The 18,065-nt window shown below is 39.1% G+C and overlaps 1 protein-coding gene across 4 annotated transcripts in view; it reads left to right on the top strand.

Annotated features, from left to right (window-relative positions):
• Positions 1–18,065, top strand: part of LOC132829564 (dixin-like) — a 142,667-nt gene that overhangs the window by 41,805 nt on the left and 82,797 nt on the right. For all 4 annotated transcript variants that reach the window (XM_060846810.1, XM_060846811.1, XM_060846809.1 and 1 more), the window contains 3 exons: positions 10,129–10,258; positions 11,044–11,169; positions 11,643–11,901. In XM_060846810.1, coding sequence (XP_060702793.1) covers positions 10,129–10,258; positions 11,044–11,169; positions 11,643–11,901 — 515 coding nt within the window. The remainder of the gene's footprint in view (positions 1–10,128; positions 10,259–11,043; positions 11,170–11,642; positions 11,902–18,065) is intronic.

Genomic DNA, 18,065 nt, shown 5'->3' with positions numbered 1-18,065 from the left:
ATCTATATCATCATAATATGATTGTTTATGAAGTCATTGTGAAATATTATAAACATAAATACAGCATAATGCAAAGAAACATAATGTTGTTGATATCAATACTAATATGTCCAAAGATATTGAAATTTAAAGTCACAAAGGAATAATAAAATGCTGTTAATTCAGAATGTGTATTTTCCAAATGGCTGCTCTTGTTGAGACCAACAAACGCGTGCATCACAGATAATATCTCTCAAATATCGTCATAAATATTTGTAAATATTAGTTAATACAGTTTTAATGAAATGGTATATCATGAGATAGAAATAAACTGTTAAAGCTTTTTATTTTCAGTTTGGAAAATTGGCTTTATATTCTGCATAATAATTAGCAGTGTGTATGCATTGTTGAAAATGTGTTGCTGGTTAAAGCGCAGCAAGTCAAGCAGCATCCAAGGAACAGGAAATTCGACGTTTCGGGCCTAAGCCCTTCATCAGAAATGTATGCATTGTTGGCAATCACCGTTGGTATACTGGTGTCTACAAACAGATCCTTTTCCAATTAAGTGTTTCATGTTAAAAAAAAGGTTGACCAAGTGAAAGGAATAAGTTCAAATAAAACAAATAGATGTACAGTACCTCCAAAAGAGAACAAGCATGTGAACATTTGAGGTTACCTTTGTCAGTTTTTGTCAAGTCTTGAATGTTTATAACCAATATGGATCAATATCTTTTCATATGTTAACTTATTTGCAACATGTTTCATTTGATTTTTAACGTTTATATGTTTTCCTCTTTACCAACAATTGCTACCTATCGCCCAAACAATATTTAGAATTCTGTGGTCATGCAGTGGACTAAACCTTCCATGTTAAGCAAATATTGGTGTAATCTTAACATTACAATAAAAAGAAACAATATATTATGTAATTTGGGTTATATGCAATAGGAAGGTCCCAGTATTTATCCTTGAAATGTGTAGCTTAAACAGTAAATTTTAGCTATAAAAGCATTAAGTGTTCCACAGAACTTTGGCCAGGATTCTCCTTCCTGAATGCTGACGTTTATCATGTGAATGTTGTCCGAGTTTAGGACTGGACTTAGGTGTGGTGTTTCCTGTGGCTGTATTGCACTATACTAGACCATTTCACTGAAAATGATATTCAGTTAGATCTAATTAAACCACAAACATACCCTTAAGTTTCAGAATGTTATTTGGCAAGTTCATATGATTTGTGACCTTTTATAGCTAGTGAGAAATGATCAGAAGACAGATGCGCATGGTCAGCAACTTTCAATATGTAGTATTGATTCCTTTCTTGTTTTGTAGTGCAATGCCTTTTCAGTTTTCCTATCACTTTCCACTTTTCTGTATCTGTATGAAAACATTATCCTGTAGAATGACTGCAAATGCATTTCAGAATTTCAAAAGAAAACGGACTAATTAGTCTATACACTTGTTATTTTACACGATAGCAATGTTCGTTTTATAGTGTGTAACATAAGCAGCTACTTGGGCACTACAGTTTACCATAGGGTTTTGCATTTATTGCTTCCAATTGCACAATGTGATGTAGCGTGACACATGGTAAAACAAGGAATCCTTTCAAGAAAAAAAGCCCATGTCCCACATGTGCATTCCAGTTTTCTGACTTGCTGTGTCCTCTTATTCCCAACTACTGTTTTCTTTTTAGCCATTCTACCTTTACCCAACGATACTTTTCTCATAAGATCCCTCTGTTTTGCCACTTCTATCCATCCTTTTCAACGATCTCTTAAAAGCTTAATTTGTTTGGTCTTAACTTGTCTTCTTTCAACTTTATCCATTTTTCTCTATGGGTCGACTTCCACTGTTTTGCCTTCCTATGAAAAAAATCACAGATGTGTCTTTCTTTACATGAGCAATGTGCAAAATGTGAAGCCTGTTTTGAAGTATGCCTTTATTTGTGTTAAGGACAAACACAAAAATCAGGTATTTGCAAAATATAGAATTAGATTTAACAAGAAACATTGATGCTGCAATACAAAAGCCTGTCATCTGCGATTGCATGATATAAGGAAGACAGTTCCTTCCAGCAGAGTACCATTCAAATTAAATCCAATGTATGAAATGCTCTGAAAACATACAACTAGAATTATCAAAGATATATGTCTATAAACTTCTCAATGATCTGTAAAGTTTAAATGAGCTGAATCTCTAAGGTTTTGATGTTATCTGCATCATTCAATTATGAGCAAAAAGTGTGGCGCACGAAAAGCACGGTAGATCACGTAGCATCTGAGGAGCAGGAGCATTGATGTTTCGGGTATAAGCCCTTCATTTCCTGCTCCTCGGATGCAGTCTGACCTGCTGTGCTTTTCCTGTGCCACACTTTTTTTCGACTCTGACCCCCCAACATCTGCAGCCCTCACTTTCACTTTCTATTATTCAACCATAACCAATCACATGTCATAGATGGCAATTCGTGTTCTTGAAACTTTGTAACCATAGTACTCCGTGGAGTATTTAATCATTTGTTCCTGTAATTATTCTTGTTCAGTCCTCTTTTTTTTAAGCACCTAGTCGACTTCATAAAATTGTTACTGCTCCAATTTTTTTTTCACAGCTTCTCTTGCTACAGCAATGCTCTAGAACATTCAGAATGGACAGGATAAATAGACAAAGTCTTTTCCCTGGGATCAAGGAGTCCAGAACTAGAGGGCATAGGTTTAGGGTGAGAGGGGAAAGATATAAAAGAGACCTAAGGGGCAACTTTTTCACGCAGAGGGTGGTATGTGTAAGGAATGAGCTGCCAGAAGATGTGGTGGAGGCTGGTACAATTGCACCATTTCAGAGGCATTTGGATGGGTATATGAATAGGAAGGGTTTGGAGGGATATGGGCCAGGTGCTGGGCGGTGGGACTAGATTAGGTTGGGATATCTGGTTGGCGTGGACAGGTTGGACTGAAGGGTCTGTTTCCATGCTGTACATCTCTTTGACTCTATGAAATGATTTGCTCTGCTACCTCAACACAATACACATTTGCATATCTGAACCTAGATTGTGAACGTCAGCAGGTTACTTATCTGCAGAGGCATGACTACTAAGGTTGACATGTTCCAACATGTGTCAATAATCAGAATGGGAGCCCGCTTTGTATAGCTGATCAGTACTTTTTTGCCTGTGGATTTTAACTAAAGTAGAGATGCTGCAAACACATAGTTAATGAAAGAGACAAATATAATTATTTTTAAGAACTCCAGGATGCAAATGATTTATAAGCTTTATAAATTTTCCAGATATGAGTTTAAAATAACAGACATTGGGGAACAACTAATGTTGTTAGAAAGCAAACAGATAATAATTTATTTTCCACCGTTGAGTATCCAGATTTAATTAAAATTGAATTGAGTGCATCTCTTTGGATACATTCACGTATTCAAAGTAGTATTGTCCCTTTAGTATTATGTAAGATGAACCATGGTGCTTCACAGTCAAAATGTAAACATAATGGATATTCAGAGATGCATTTTAGAGAGGATTGTAAAGAAAATGAGGAAGGTAGTGGGGAAAATCATTTTATGGAGCGAATTCCAGAATGTTTCAGAGTGTTGACGCTAACTGGAGAGGAAATGTGTATAAGGTTTCTTCAAAGGGGCATGATGTAGTGCTTGAGTAACTTAGAAGTGAGAAAGGAAAAACCATGAAGGCGCTTAAACTGGGTGAGAACTTCAAACTTGAGAATTGTTTGCAATAGATGGTTCCAGTAAAAATGATACCTATAATGACAAACTTTGTACATACTAATGGAAACAAATCCCTTTATTGATTCAAACAAGAGGCAGCAAGCTATATCAGTAACCCTAAGGTCAGCCAGACTGTCTTAATGGTGCAATTTAATATGAATAGTGCAGCTATCATATTTCTCTCTGAGGCACTAGGCTGGGGATCCTCTGTCTGCTTAGTAATATTGTATGGGAGCTGGGGGTGAACAAGGGCACCCCTGCAGCTGTGGTAAACTCTTGTTGCTTAGCATGAATTTTTCGCAGTTACCGAGGTGGACTGAATCCAAGAATGCTGGCAGCTGTCAAATGAAGGAAGTTATACTCAACATGAACTACTAATTCATGCGCAGTGCTACGAAAACCCATTTCAAAATCTCATACTGGACACACATGTTTTTACTATAAGGACATTTGTTGGTTTTTTTCAGAACAAGGGTGACTCATAGATCATTGTTTTATGTGGAAACTAATCCAAAGTACTGATGTTTCATCTAAATTTGCTGGCAATGGCTACACATGAGGAATTGCATTCTCTAATCCATCATGGTATGTGAAATAAAATTTGAATATAATACACTGAGATGGCGAAGGTGGGAGCAATGTACTGTTGTCCTATCCCAATGCACCTTGGGTCATGACATTAAATAAAAATATTAAATAAATCCCAACATGGCAAACTGTATGCTTTTTCTACATTAGACATAGAATTTTAATAAACTAGATTTCTCATGAAATCAAAATTATTGATTCGTTATAAAACAGAGCTTGAGTCTTATGATGCAATGGTAATGTCCCTACCTCTGTGCCAGAAGATCTGGATTCAACAGCAGACTGTAATGGCCACAGAAGTGTTTCATAACATGTCCAAATAGTTTGATTTTAAACCGAAGCACATGCAGTACAGATGCAGAATTTGTTAAAATGCACAATTTGTAATATGAAAATATAAATGTTTCTCCTTGTAAACCAAAACCTCTTCACCTCTTTAGAGATTTACTGTAAAAGCAAAACTTCCTAACCAGTGGTGGCCAAGGGACAGCATGATGGCATGTGGTTAGAACTGCTGCTACACAGTGCCAGGGGCCTGAGTTCGATTCTTACCTTGGATACCTGTGTGTGGAGTTTGCATGTTCTCCCCATGTCTGCATGGGATGCCATTGGGTGCCCTGGTTTCCTCCCACAGTCCAAAAATATGCAGGTTAGGTGACTTGGTCATACTGAATTACCCTGTAGTGTACAGGGATGTCCAGGCCAGGTGGATTAGCCATTGTTAATGCAGGGTTACGTGGATAGGGTGCAGACGGTGCGTCTAGGTGGGGTGTTTTTTTGGAAGGTTGGTGCAGACTCAATAGGCCAAATGGCTCTATCTGCACTATAGGTATTCTGTGATATTCATTCAGGTTTTTTTTAAAACGGTAAAGTGTAGAATGTGCCGAAGACTATAAATGTGGTGTTTTTGCATGTGTGGCAAAGTTATTAATCATGTGCAGTTGTCTGAGTTTTTGGCAATCCCTGGTTGCTCAGGAAATGCAACATAGAGAATTCTATTCAGACATCCTTACAAAAGAATAATCTCATAGTAAAAGGTGTTTCAGGAGACATGAGCTGAGCAGCTTGTTGTGCAACTGGTTTTCCTCAACTGAAAACCCAGAAGTAAACTTAAAATCTGCGACCACTGTACAAAGAGAACATTACCTCCTTTGTCATCAGGGAACTGTGGATTGTTCATCCATCATATTTGATGTAATATAGCTTGACTGTGCCCAAACCATTTCCTTTTTGGAGGTAGCTGATTGTTCAGCTGCTGTTTTCCCAATCAACCTTTGATTCTGGTCGAGCTTTGCTCTTGTCCCATTGAAGTCAGTTCTCCGCCAGTTGATTATTCGTACTCTGGTTGACCAATATCCTTTTCTGCATTCATCCGAAATGTATGACACAATGATCACTGTGCCCCAAGTGTAGCTTCAAATACTTAATACTTAGATCTGCCCTTCCTTGAGCCATTGTCTGATATCACCATAATATCATAGACCCACATAGGAATTTGTGCTTGTAACTCCCCAGTATTATTAACTATGCTGTGCGCAGTCACATACATGCAGCAAAATCCTGATTTAGATTTAATGTTTTCTCCTTTCCTCGCTCACTACAGGTCATTTTGCTATAATGCATGTTTTGTTAATGTGAATTCGTTATAATATAAACAAATTGTGGACACTGTTTCTAAAGTGCAAACTTTTAAACATGTGTTGGCTGTATTGCAATTATAAGGTATTCTGCTTGTCCCACTTGCCTTTCCATATTTTAATGCTACTTTTAAATTACTTACTGTAACTTTAATTTAACTTGTTTAAATCTATATGCTCATTAGACATAGGAACAGAAGGAGGCCACTCTCATTGAATGCTCTACTGTTCAGTGATATCATGGCTGATCTGATAATCCTCAATTCTATTTTCTTGTCAATTCCCTGTAACACTTGATTCCCTTGCTGATTAAAAAGTCTTTCTCTCTCAGTTCTGAATATATTTGATGATCTAACCTCTACAGCCCTCTATGGTAAAGAATTTCATAGACTGACTACCGTTTTGAAGAAGAAATTCCTCCTCCTCTCCATCCTAACTGGCTGACCCATCACTCTGAAATTATGTCCTCTGGTTCTGGACATTCACACAAGGAGAAACGACCTCTTTGCATTTGCCCTGTCAAGCCCTCTAAGAATCTTGTAAGTTTAAAAAATGTTGTCTCTCATTGTTCTCAACTCCATTGAGCACAGGCTTCAACTATTTAACCTTTTCTCATTCAACAATCCCTCCATATCCAGGAATAACCTAGTAAACCTTTTCTACTTTCAACACCCAGTATATCTTTTCTCAGTTAAGTGTCCAAAACAGTTCCTAGTATTTCAGGTGTGATCTAACAAGTAGTTTTAGCAAAATTTGAAATGAAGGCCAACATTACATTTACCGCATCAAAGCCTGCTGAACTTGTATGTTAACTTTATAAATCTTTACATGAGGACTTCCAAATATCCCTCTACTGCAGCTTTCTGCAGAATTTCTCCATTTGAATAATATTCAGCTTCTCTGTTGTTTCTGCCATGCTGAAAAATCTCACATTTCCCATGTGATATTCCATCTGCCAATTCTTTTGCCCATTCACTTAACCTGTCTATATTGTTTGCAGACTCCTGGATTCACTTTCATCATTTGCCTTCTTACTTATTTTTGCATCATCCACAAACTTGGTGTTAGCACATATACTTTCCCTTTTGAAGTTGTTCTTCAATCTATTTGTGTGTGTGTGTGTATAAAACACTTATATATCTTCTTCCCAGTGGAAGAGAGAATAACTAGGGTGGGATGGGCCTTTGATTATGTTGGTTGCTTTCTTGAGTCAGTGGATGGGAAGCTGGTTTGCTTGATGGACAGGGCTGTGTTTGCGACCCTGTGTAGTTTCTTGTGGTCTTGGGAAGAGCAGTGTCCAGATAGGTGCACCACAGAAAGCATTCTATAAAAACTGTTAAGAATCCTTGAGGACATGCTGAATTTCCTTAGTCTTCTGAGGAAGGAGAGACATTGTTGTGCTTTCTTGATCATTGTGTCGACATAGGTGGACCGGACAGGTTGTTCATGATAATCACTCCCAGGAACTTAATGCTCTCAACCAGCACCATTGATGCAGACAGGGATGTGCCCTCCACTCTATTTCCTGAAGTTAATGATCAGCTCCTTTATTTTGTTGACTTTGACTTTGATGGAGAAATTGTTGTCTTTACACCATGCCCCTAAGCCCCTATCTCTTTCCTGAATTCTGTCTCATTGTTGCTTGATACTTACCATATAATGGTGGTATCATTTGCAAACTTGTAAATGAAGTTGAAGTGGAATTTGCTGACACAGACATGAGTGTATCAGGAGTATAGTAGGAGGCTGAGTACGTAACCTGTAGAACACTGGTGTTGAGCATTTTGGTGGAGGAGGTATTGTTGTCTAGTCTTACTGACTGAGGTTTAGGGATCAGGAATTCGAGGATTCAGTTACAGAGAAGGGAGCCAAGACGTAGGTGTCTGAGTTCAGAGATGAGTTTGTTTGGATTTATGATGTTTAAAGGCTGTAATCAATAAGCAGGAGCCTGACATAGGTATCCTTGTTATCCATATGTTCCAGGAATGAGTATAGGGCCTGAGAGATGACATCTACTGTGGACCTTTTTATGCCAGTAGGCAAATTGCAAACAATCAAGGCAGACTGGGAGCCTAGATTTGTTGTGAGCCATGACTAACCTCTTGAAGCACTTCATGATGATAGGGATCAGAGGCACCAGATAACAGTTATTGAGAAACACTACACGACTTTTCTTTGGCGCCAGGATGATGATAGCCATCTTGAAGCAGGTGAGGACTTCAGATCGCAATAAGGAGAGGTTAAAATGACTGCGAATACTCCTGCAGCTGGTCTGCACAGGATCTGAGTGCACAGCTGGGGACTCCATCTGGAAAAGTTGCTTTCAGTGATCTAATGTCTGTGACGGTGACCATGGGTATATGTGCATCCAAGGCTATTGGGACAGATGACATCATGTCACTGACCTTCTGTTCAAAGCGAATGTAGAATGCATTGAGTTCGTTGGGTAGGGATATACTGTTGCCCATGATTCTGTTTGATTTTACTTTGTAGCTTGTTATGTCATGTAGGCCTCCCCACAAATGATAGGTGCTGGTGCTAATATTTGTTTCCAGGTCCTCCTCTCTTTCAATCATGCCATTTGAATCTGCTCTGCTTCTGCTCATGCTGCATTAAAATTTAATGATAAAAGCCATATACCCAGTTATCATTGACAGAGATGGTCAGAAAGTACCCGATAGATAACCAGCTTGATCATTTAGTTTACTGAGCTTTTGAATAGAATGCTGTACAACTTCTTTTGGTTCACTACAAGCAATTGTATTAACATATTTTTCTTAAGTGAAACACTAGCTACGGTGACTCATCTGGAAGTGTCCTCTGGGAGTAGATCTCTGTTCCCTCAAAGGATATCAAACATGCTTCTGGAGACCGATGATGATTCATTGTGCTGTTGGCTTTTAGTATTTTCATCAATATTTTTCTTTTGCAATTTCCACAAATGGAATTGTTAAATTTCATAGCATACTGTTGCTAATTAATGTAATAAGTCAAAATGAAGAACACCACTATGTTAGTAATGGTCATATTGACTATATGATTTCCTAACATTAAGCTGTTAGGCTTTTCTGATCCTTCACATCAGTTGTCACCATTTTAACTTTTATTTTATTCAAATATTTGTGAACTTCATATTAATGAAACCCAGAATGTTAGTGTTGTGGAACAAGAACAGTACTTTGCACAAACGTAAATTTGTCTGCATGGAATTTGGTTGAAACTACATAATATTTCATTTTGTACTACTACTCTTAGCAACTTTTTCATCTGAATACTTAAATGCCAGAATAAAATCTAGGACTCAAAGGTGAAAGTATAATGTGTAATTGACTTTACTATTTATTTCTGCAGGATTGTAATTGGATTAATTTTTATTACTGTAATAATGGCTCTGCAGTGTTATTACTTGTTTAACATTGCAGAGAGATTTATTCAGGTGGCACCAAATTTTCTTTAACTCTAAGATTATTGTTACTTTACCACAGCTTTGAGGTGATTAGCTTCCTTTACACAAAAAGAAGCAAGTCTTTGGTGGAGTGGGAGGCAAAAGATTCAGGTTCAAATTTGTAGGCAGTCTTGTTCAGTGTAGGATGAAACTGCTGCTCAGTTCTTCTGGATTTTTACCCAGTGGGATACTCTCTCTGAATATGGATAGTGGCTGCCCACTATGTAGGGCTAATTACTGACTTGGTTAGGACCACAGGATGGTTAGGACCACAGGAGCCTTCTCAAAATAACCTATCAGACTGTTAGTCAAGCAGTGAATCATTCCAGTACTTTCCACTATTCTTTTCTAGGGAAGAGTGTGAAAATACAAAAAGAATAATCATTTGAATTGTTTAAGTAGAATCACATCCATTTCTTAGTCATCCTGTACGTAGAGGCTCAATTGGCTAGACGGTCGGTTTGCAACGTAGAGTGATGTGAGCAGCATGGGTTAAATTCACGCACTGGCTGAGGTTACGGCAAAGGACTCTCCTTTTCAATTGTCCCCCTTCCTTTAGGTGTGGTGACCCACAAGTTAAAGTGCCGTCAGTCATCTCTCTGTAATCTGTGAGCAGTTAGTGATCTTGTGCTAATTTGGTGATTATGGTGATTTGGTCTTACTTTTTAACAATGAAAATATCAAACTAAAGCTTTGATCTTTGAATTGGCAATCTTGAGTAAGAAATTAAATATTTTAATTCTTGTATCACAGCAACAGCTGCAGTCCTATGTGGTATGGGTAAACTCCCAGTTAAAGAAAAAGCCTGGATTGAAACCTGTACAGGATTTGCGGCAAGATTTGTGTGATGGCGTGGTGCTGACCCATCTGGTTGAGATTGTAGGTTAGTATATGTAAGCTATATACATATGTGTCTAATATTTAGTTCATATTTTAATTCAGATCCCACAGGTTAAGGGATTTAGAATATTTATCAGTTTTTATCTACCAATGCAAGGATATTTAGTTTTATGACATCATATGTTAGGCTTTTTGGAACATTTATAGTTATGCTACAGAAAAAGTGAATGCACAAAGTATTTTGTGTAGATCAATTACAAATATCAGATGAGGTATTGTCAGAGGTTACGTCAAAGTCCGATGTTGCCTCCTGGGCAGTGACTTGGACAGAATCCAAATTAGCTTCATATTGATTGAGTTCTCAATCACAAGTTCAGTGCTGGGTATGCATGTCTATGAGAATAAAGAAGGTTAGAAAGAAATAATATGGTGGATGTAATTTTGAACCTCTGAAAATACTGGCTTTGTCGTGTGGGAAGAATGTTTAATATTGAAGCTAATGAAAGAAGCTAGCTTTAGAGTTAGGCATCATTCAAAAATGTAATTGCAGTACATGAGTAAATTAAACATCTAAGAAAGAAAATTAAACAATTAAAATTATTATTCAGTGCAGATAACATCATAAACATGATACATTTTCTTGCTGTGAATTGATGTCTGTTGACATCTTTGAGGACAGCAGGCGGTGACATCTTTTGTTGAACAGAATTGTGGAACAACATGTTATATCTGTAGTTTGAAACATTTGCAGTAGGAAAGTGTGTGTGTGTACTTTCTAAAACCACTATCTGTCTGTAATCACTTGTTTTCTGTTGCTCCCTTATGAAGCTGGTGAGCAACTCAGTGACATTTACTTCAACCCTACCAGCCATCAGGAAATGAAAGAAAATGTTGAGAAAGTGCTGCAGTTCATAACCTCTAAAAAGATCCGTATGCACCAGACCTCTGCTCGAGGTGAGTCTACAATAACAAACTGTTGCTTTAACATGGCAATTTTAAAGTTTTTTTTTAGAAAGCCACAAGGTGTATCAGAGAGAGATGGTCCTATTTCAGGGAATTGATTAAGTCAAATTCTATTTTTATAGGAAGAGGAGAAGGCCATTCAGCTCCTTCAGCCTGTTACATTCTATTCTATTTTTGTTACAATCAACTTTGTCATGCAATATGGAAATCATACTTTGCATTCCTTTTTCTATGAAAATTGCCCTTCCTTCTCTGACTTTGGGGATGATTGACAGTTAACAGTGACAAGTATGATTTTGTAGCATCAACGACTTGCATAAATCATTTGTATTGTTCCAATATTGCTTTCAGTTTCCAAATGGATCTTGTTGCTGAATCACTTGCAATTGATTTAAAAAAAGTTATGAGAAGCGAAGAACAAATAAAGGAAAATTGGAAATAAACATGTTGTTTTTCTTGCCAAGATATCGTTGAAGGGAACCTGAAATGCATAATGAGACTGATTCTAGCATTGGCAGCTCACTTCAAACCATCTGGTGTTAGATCTGCCAGCCAGTGGTCCACAGTACCCTTGAGGAACAAGTCTACAATCTCTTCTGACAATCATAGGCCACTTTCTGCTACTGCCATGGTGCAAACAGCTGCTGCAGCTCTTGCAGAGGTTCGGCAAGATGTTTCTCGATCTGGACGGGAAGTATTCCGATACAAACATGAAGTACAGAGGTGAGAACAGGATTCTTGGTATTCCTGAACATGATACTTTTTGCACATTACTGTAGTATTTCAATCACTTTGGTATTTTGTGTGGTGTTAATATGACCACTGTACAGGCAAAATGATTATATGTTTGTGCAATTTTAGTGATAGCACTAACAATTCTAAGAATCAGATTAAGAGGATTCCATACACGGTATAAAATTGAACTACTGCAAAGAAAAACCCCACAGTCACATTTTCTACAGCCAAAGTTTTTGTTCATCTCATTGTGTACAAAACTTAAATTACTTTTCTTCATTATTTTGTCTTAAATAATATGTTGAAAATGAAATATACAAACAACTGGTCTTGTTTCAGTTGTTTCTAGTGACTACAGGTGTGCAATCACTGTTGGCCTAACCAGTGATGCACACATCCCTGAAGCAAATAAACTTTAAAAAGTTTTCTAAACTAATAGATTTGATATTCTGCACTTTGAGTGAGAAAAACAAACAAACACACTAAGAAGGGCCACTCAACTCAAACTTCAACTCTTGTTGTATACATTGGAGTTTGCTTTTACTGGGAAAAATGCATAATTGTACCTTTTAGAGTCATAGAGATGTATAGCATGGAAACAGACCCTTCGATCCAACCCGTCCATGCCGACCAGATATCTCAACCCAATCTAGTCCCACCTGCCAGCACCGGGCCCATATCCCTCCAAACCCTTCCTATTCATATACCCATCCAAATGCCTCTTAAATGTTGCAATTGTCCCAGCCTCCACCACAGCTCATTCCATACACGTACCATCCTCTGCGTGAAAAAGTTGCCCCTTAGGTCTCTTTTATATCTTTCCCCCACTCTCTAAACCTATGCCCCCTAGTTCTGGACTCCTCGACCCCAGGGAAAAGACTTTCTATCTTTATGCTATCCATGCCCCTTGTAATTTTGTAAACCTCAGCCTCTGATGCTCCAGGGAAAACAGCCCCAGCCTGTTCAGCCTCTCCCTGTAGCTCAGATCCTCCAACCTTGGCAACATCCTTGTAAATCTTTTCTGAACCCTTTCAAGTTTCACAACATCCTTCCGATAGGAAGGAGACCAGAATTGCACACAATATTTCAACAGTGGCCTAACCAATGTCCTTTACAGCTGCAACATGACCTCCCAAATCCTTTACTCAATACTCTGATCAGTAAAGGAAAGCATACCAAAAGCCACCTTCACTATCCTATCTACCTATGACTCCACTTTCAAAGAGATATGAACCTGCACTCCAAGGTCTCTTTGTTCAGCAACATTCCCCAGTACCTTACCATTAAGTGTATAAGTCCTGCTAAGATTTGCTTTCCCAAAATGCAGCACCTTGCATTTATCTGAATTAAACTCCATCTGCCACTTCTCACCTATTGGCCCATCTGGTCCAGAACCTGTTCTAATCTGTTCACTACACCTCCAATTTTGGTGTCATCTGCAAACTTACTAACTGTACCTCTTATGCTCGCATCCAAATCATTTATGTAAATGACAAAAAGTAGAGGGCCCAGCCCCGATCCTTGTGGCACTCCACTGGTCACAGGCCTCCAGTCTGAAAAACAACCCTCCACCACCACCCTCTGTCTTCTACCTTTGAGCCAGTTCTGTACCCAAATGGCTAATTCTCCCTGTAGTCCATGAGATTTAACCTTGCTAATCAGTCTCCCATGGGGAACCTTGTCGAACACCTTACTGAAGTCCATATAGATCACATCTACTGCTCTGTCCTCATCAATCTTCTTTGTTACTTCTTCAGAAAACTCAATCAAGTTTGTGAGACATGATTTCCCATGCACAAAGCCATGTTGACTATCCCTAATCAGTCCTTGCCTTTCCAAATATCCTGTCCCTCAGGATTTGCTCCAACAACTTGCCCACCACCAAGGTCAGGCTCACTGGTCTATAGTTCCCTGGCTTGTCTTTACCGCCCTTCTTAAACAGTGGCACCACATTTGTCAACTTCCAGTCTTCCGGCACTCACGTGTGACTATCTCAGCAAGAGGCCCAGCAATCACTTCTCTAGCTTCCCACAGAGTTCTCGGGTACACCTGATCAGGTCCTGGGGATTTATCCACCTTTAACCGTTTCAAGACATTCAGCACTTCCTCCTCTGTAATCTGGACATTTTGCAAGATGTCACCATCTATTTCCCTACAGTCTATATCGTCCATATCCTTTTCCACAGTAAATACGGATGCAAAATATTCATTTAGTATCTCCCCCATTTTTTGTGGCTCCATACAAAGGTCACCTTGCTGATCTTTGAGGGGCTCTATTCTTTCCCTAGTTAGTCTTTTGTCCTTAATATATTTGTAAAAACCCTTTGGATTCTCCTTAATTCTATTTGTCAAAGCTATCTCATGTCCCCATTTTGCCCTCCTGATTTACCTCTTAAGTACACTCCTACTTTCTTTATACTCTTCTAAGGATTCATTCGATCTATCCTGTCTGTACCTGACATATGCTTCCTTCTTTTTCTTAACCAAACCCTCAATGTCTTTAGTCATCCAGCATTCCCGATACCTACCAGCCGTCCCTTTCACTCTGACAGGAATATACTTTCTCTGGATTCTTGTTATCTCATTTCTGAAGGCTTCCCATTTTATAGCTGTCCCGTTACCTGCGAACATCTGCTTCCAATCAGCTTTCAAAGGTTCTTGCCTAATACCGTCAAAATTGGCCTTTCTCCAATTTAGAACTTCAACTTTTAGATGTAGTCTATCCTTTTCCATCACTATTTTAAAATGAATAGAATTATGTTCGCTGACCCCAAAGTGCTCCCCCACTGACACCTCAGTCACTTGACCTGCCTTATTTCCCAAGAGTAGGTCAAGTTTTGCACCTTCTCTAGTCGGTACATCCACAGACTGAATCAGAAAATTGTATTGTATACACTTAAGAAATTCCTCTCCATCTGAATCTTTAACACTATGGCAGTCCCAGTAGATGTTTGGAAAATTAAAATCCCCTACCAAAACTACCTTATTATTCTTACAGATAGCTGAGATCTCCTTCCAAGTTTGTTTCTCAATTTCCCTCTGACTATTGGGGGGGGGGGTCTATAATACAATCCGAATAATGTGATCATCCCTTTCTTATTTCTCAGTTCCACACAAATAACATCCCTGGATGTATTTCCAGGAATATCCTCCCTCAGCACAGCTGTAATGCTATCCCTTATCAAAAATGCCACTCCCTCTCCTCTCTTGCCTCCCTTTCTACCTTTCCTGTGGCATTTGTATTCTGGAACATTAAGCTGCCAGTCCTGCCCATCCCTAAGCCATGTTTCTGTAATTGCTATAATATCTCAGTCCCATGTTGCTAACTGTGCCCTGAGTTCATCTGCCTTCCCTGTTAGGCCCCTTGCATCGAAATAAATGCAGTTTAATTTATTAGTCCTACCTTGTCCCTGCCTGCCCTGACTGTTTGACTCACTTCTGTTCTCAGATCGATCTCTTTCGTCACTATCTCCCTGGGTCCCCCTCCCACCAACCTTACTAGTTTAAATCCTTCCAAGCAGTTCTAGCAAATTTCCCTACCAGTATATTAGTCCCCTTCCAATTTAGGTGCAATCCATCCTTCTTGTACAGGTCACTTCTATTCCAAAAGAGATCCAAAAATATGAATCCTTCTCCCATACACCAGCTCCTCAGCCATGCATTCATCTGCTCTATCCTCCTATTCCTACCCTCACTACCTCATAGCACTGCGAGTAATCCAGATATTATTACCCTTGAGGACCTCCTTTTTAAATTTCTGCCTAACTCTCTGTAACCTCCCTTCAGAATGGAAGGGAAAAGGTTGACAATGTTGGTTCCATTGTGGACAGTGACCTCCTCTCCCCCGTGAGAACATTCTGCACCCTCTCTGAGACATCCTTCATCCTGGCACCAGGGAAACAACACACCATTTTACTTTTTCTCTGCTGGCCACAGAAACGTCTGTCTGTACCTCGGACTAGAGAATCCCCTAACACAATTGATCTCTTGGAAGCCGACGTACCGCTCGTTGCATTAGAGCCAGTCTCAATACTAGAAACTTGGCTGTTCGTGCTACATTCCCCTGAGAATCCATCACCCCTACATTTTCCAAAACAGCATACCCACAAAAGACTCCTGCACTAGCTGCCTACTTCTCTTACCCTTCCTGGAGTTCTTGGTGATAACCAAGATCCAAAGGGATGGTACTTGTGATTGTGCCTGGAGCTCATACTATACACTGAGGACCAGGAAGTGATTGCCCAACAAAAGGTTCAGTGAAACAGGAAGCAAAAAGAATTTTAAACATTAGTTGGGAAAAAAAAGATTATTTATGTTTAATGCAAAGCAGGCCTAACTCTATGCTCCGTTTTGCACATGTATGTTAACTTGCTTTCATTATTCTCCCAGCAGTTTAATTTTGTTACATATTGAAACGCATATCTGCATGAGTGAAAGCTGGACTTGCAATCTAAAATTAATAAGAATAATTGGAAACTTGGAGACCGTTCATATTTGCCTATAGTTATTTATGCAGAAACCTTCCACTCCTTATCCAGTCATGTATTGACTGTCCTTATTTATTTTTGTAATGCATCATTACACAACTGACAGAATCTGTTCTCAGATTTTAGACTGCTCTACGCTTCCATTAGCTGCTAGGGGTTGTATGCTAATATCGTTGATTAGAATTCTTGAAGATTTGTAGCTTGGGTTCTGGATGGAGCCATGGATTCATTTGCTGAGCCAGTGTGTTTTTCTGCAAACATTTTGTAGCCTCACTAGATGGCATCATCAGTGCAAATTTAATAAGGTGTTGGTGATCTGTCCGCCTGGTATTTATATCTCTGTTTGTTGGTTCTTCTGGTTCTGTATCTGAATTGATTGAGTTCCATTCGGAATGCCAGTCTTCAAGGAATTCTCTGTTTTGCCTGTGCTAGGATGATTACATTATCCCAGTTGAATTTGTGTCCTTTGTTGTCTGTCTGGTTGGAAATGAGACAGTGCTGATTGTGTCTGGCAGTGGCGAGCTGACGTTTGTGCACTCATATGGTCAGTTTTCTTCCTGTTTGTCCTACATAATGTTTTTTCAAAGTCTTTGTAGGGTATCTTTTCGAAAACATTCATCTTGTTGGATGTGGGTGTTGGATTTTTAACCTATGTGAGGAGCTGCTGCAAGGTGTGTTCTGGTTTAAGGGCCACTGAGATTCTCAGGGCTCTCAGTAGTTGGGTAGTTCTCTCTGATATGTCTTTGATGTATGGTATGGTCGCTATAGTGTCCAGTCATGTCATGTTTCCTTCTTTGGGATTGTCCCATAAGTACTGGAGGATACTGCTCTTGGGGTACCATTGGTTTAAATCCTCTGAATAGGTGTTCCTGTTCTGCCTTTTCGGTAAATGATAGCCCTAATCCTAAGCAGAAAAGGAAACTGGAACACACTCACCACAGAATAAAGGAAAGTATTGGAGAAACTCAAAATGGACAAATCATAGTGACACTCCCAGCAGACAAGGGAAGGATGACAGTAATGCTCAATAGAGACCAGTACAAAGAGAAAGGAAATGAACTACTCAGTAATACTGCTACTTATCAACAGGTGGGGATAGACCAAACCCCACAATTCAAGAACAGGATTACCATGACCCTAAAGTAACTACACAGCACAGGAAACATCAGCAAAACGGATCTACAAAAGATGAAATCCAATGGATCCAACACACCCTGATTCTATGGACTATCCAAGGTTCACAATGCAGGAGCCTCTCTTAGACCTAATATACAAACTCAGGGATGCCTATCTACAGGCTAGAGGAGCTGCGAATAAGACTAAAACGCCTAATACACTACTCCAACCACTCCATTCACTCATTGTAAGAGTTCCCCAACATTATCAGAAACACCACAATAGAAGAGGATGAAATAATGATTTCATTTGATGTAACAGCACTGTTCACATCATTGATATCGACCAAGCCTCGATGACATCAACAAGGACAGATATTAAAATTACTAGACCTATACCTCACAACTCACGTTACATTCAATGGACAAGTATACAGACAAATCGACGCCACACCTGTGGGGTGCCTGATATCAGCACTGATTGCAGAAGCAGTATTGCAACATTTAGAATGGACAGCCCTCCCCACCAGCCAACCCAAGCGCTGGATTC

This window comes from Hemiscyllium ocellatum, chromosome 29, assembly GCF_020745735.1.
Source record: "Hemiscyllium ocellatum isolate sHemOce1 chromosome 29, sHemOce1.pat.X.cur, whole genome shotgun sequence".
NCBI classification, from domain to species: domain Eukaryota; kingdom Metazoa; phylum Chordata; class Chondrichthyes; order Orectolobiformes; family Hemiscylliidae; genus Hemiscyllium; species Hemiscyllium ocellatum.
Note: the sequence above shows the minus strand (reverse complement) of the source record. Positions and strands in the feature narration are given on the sequence as shown.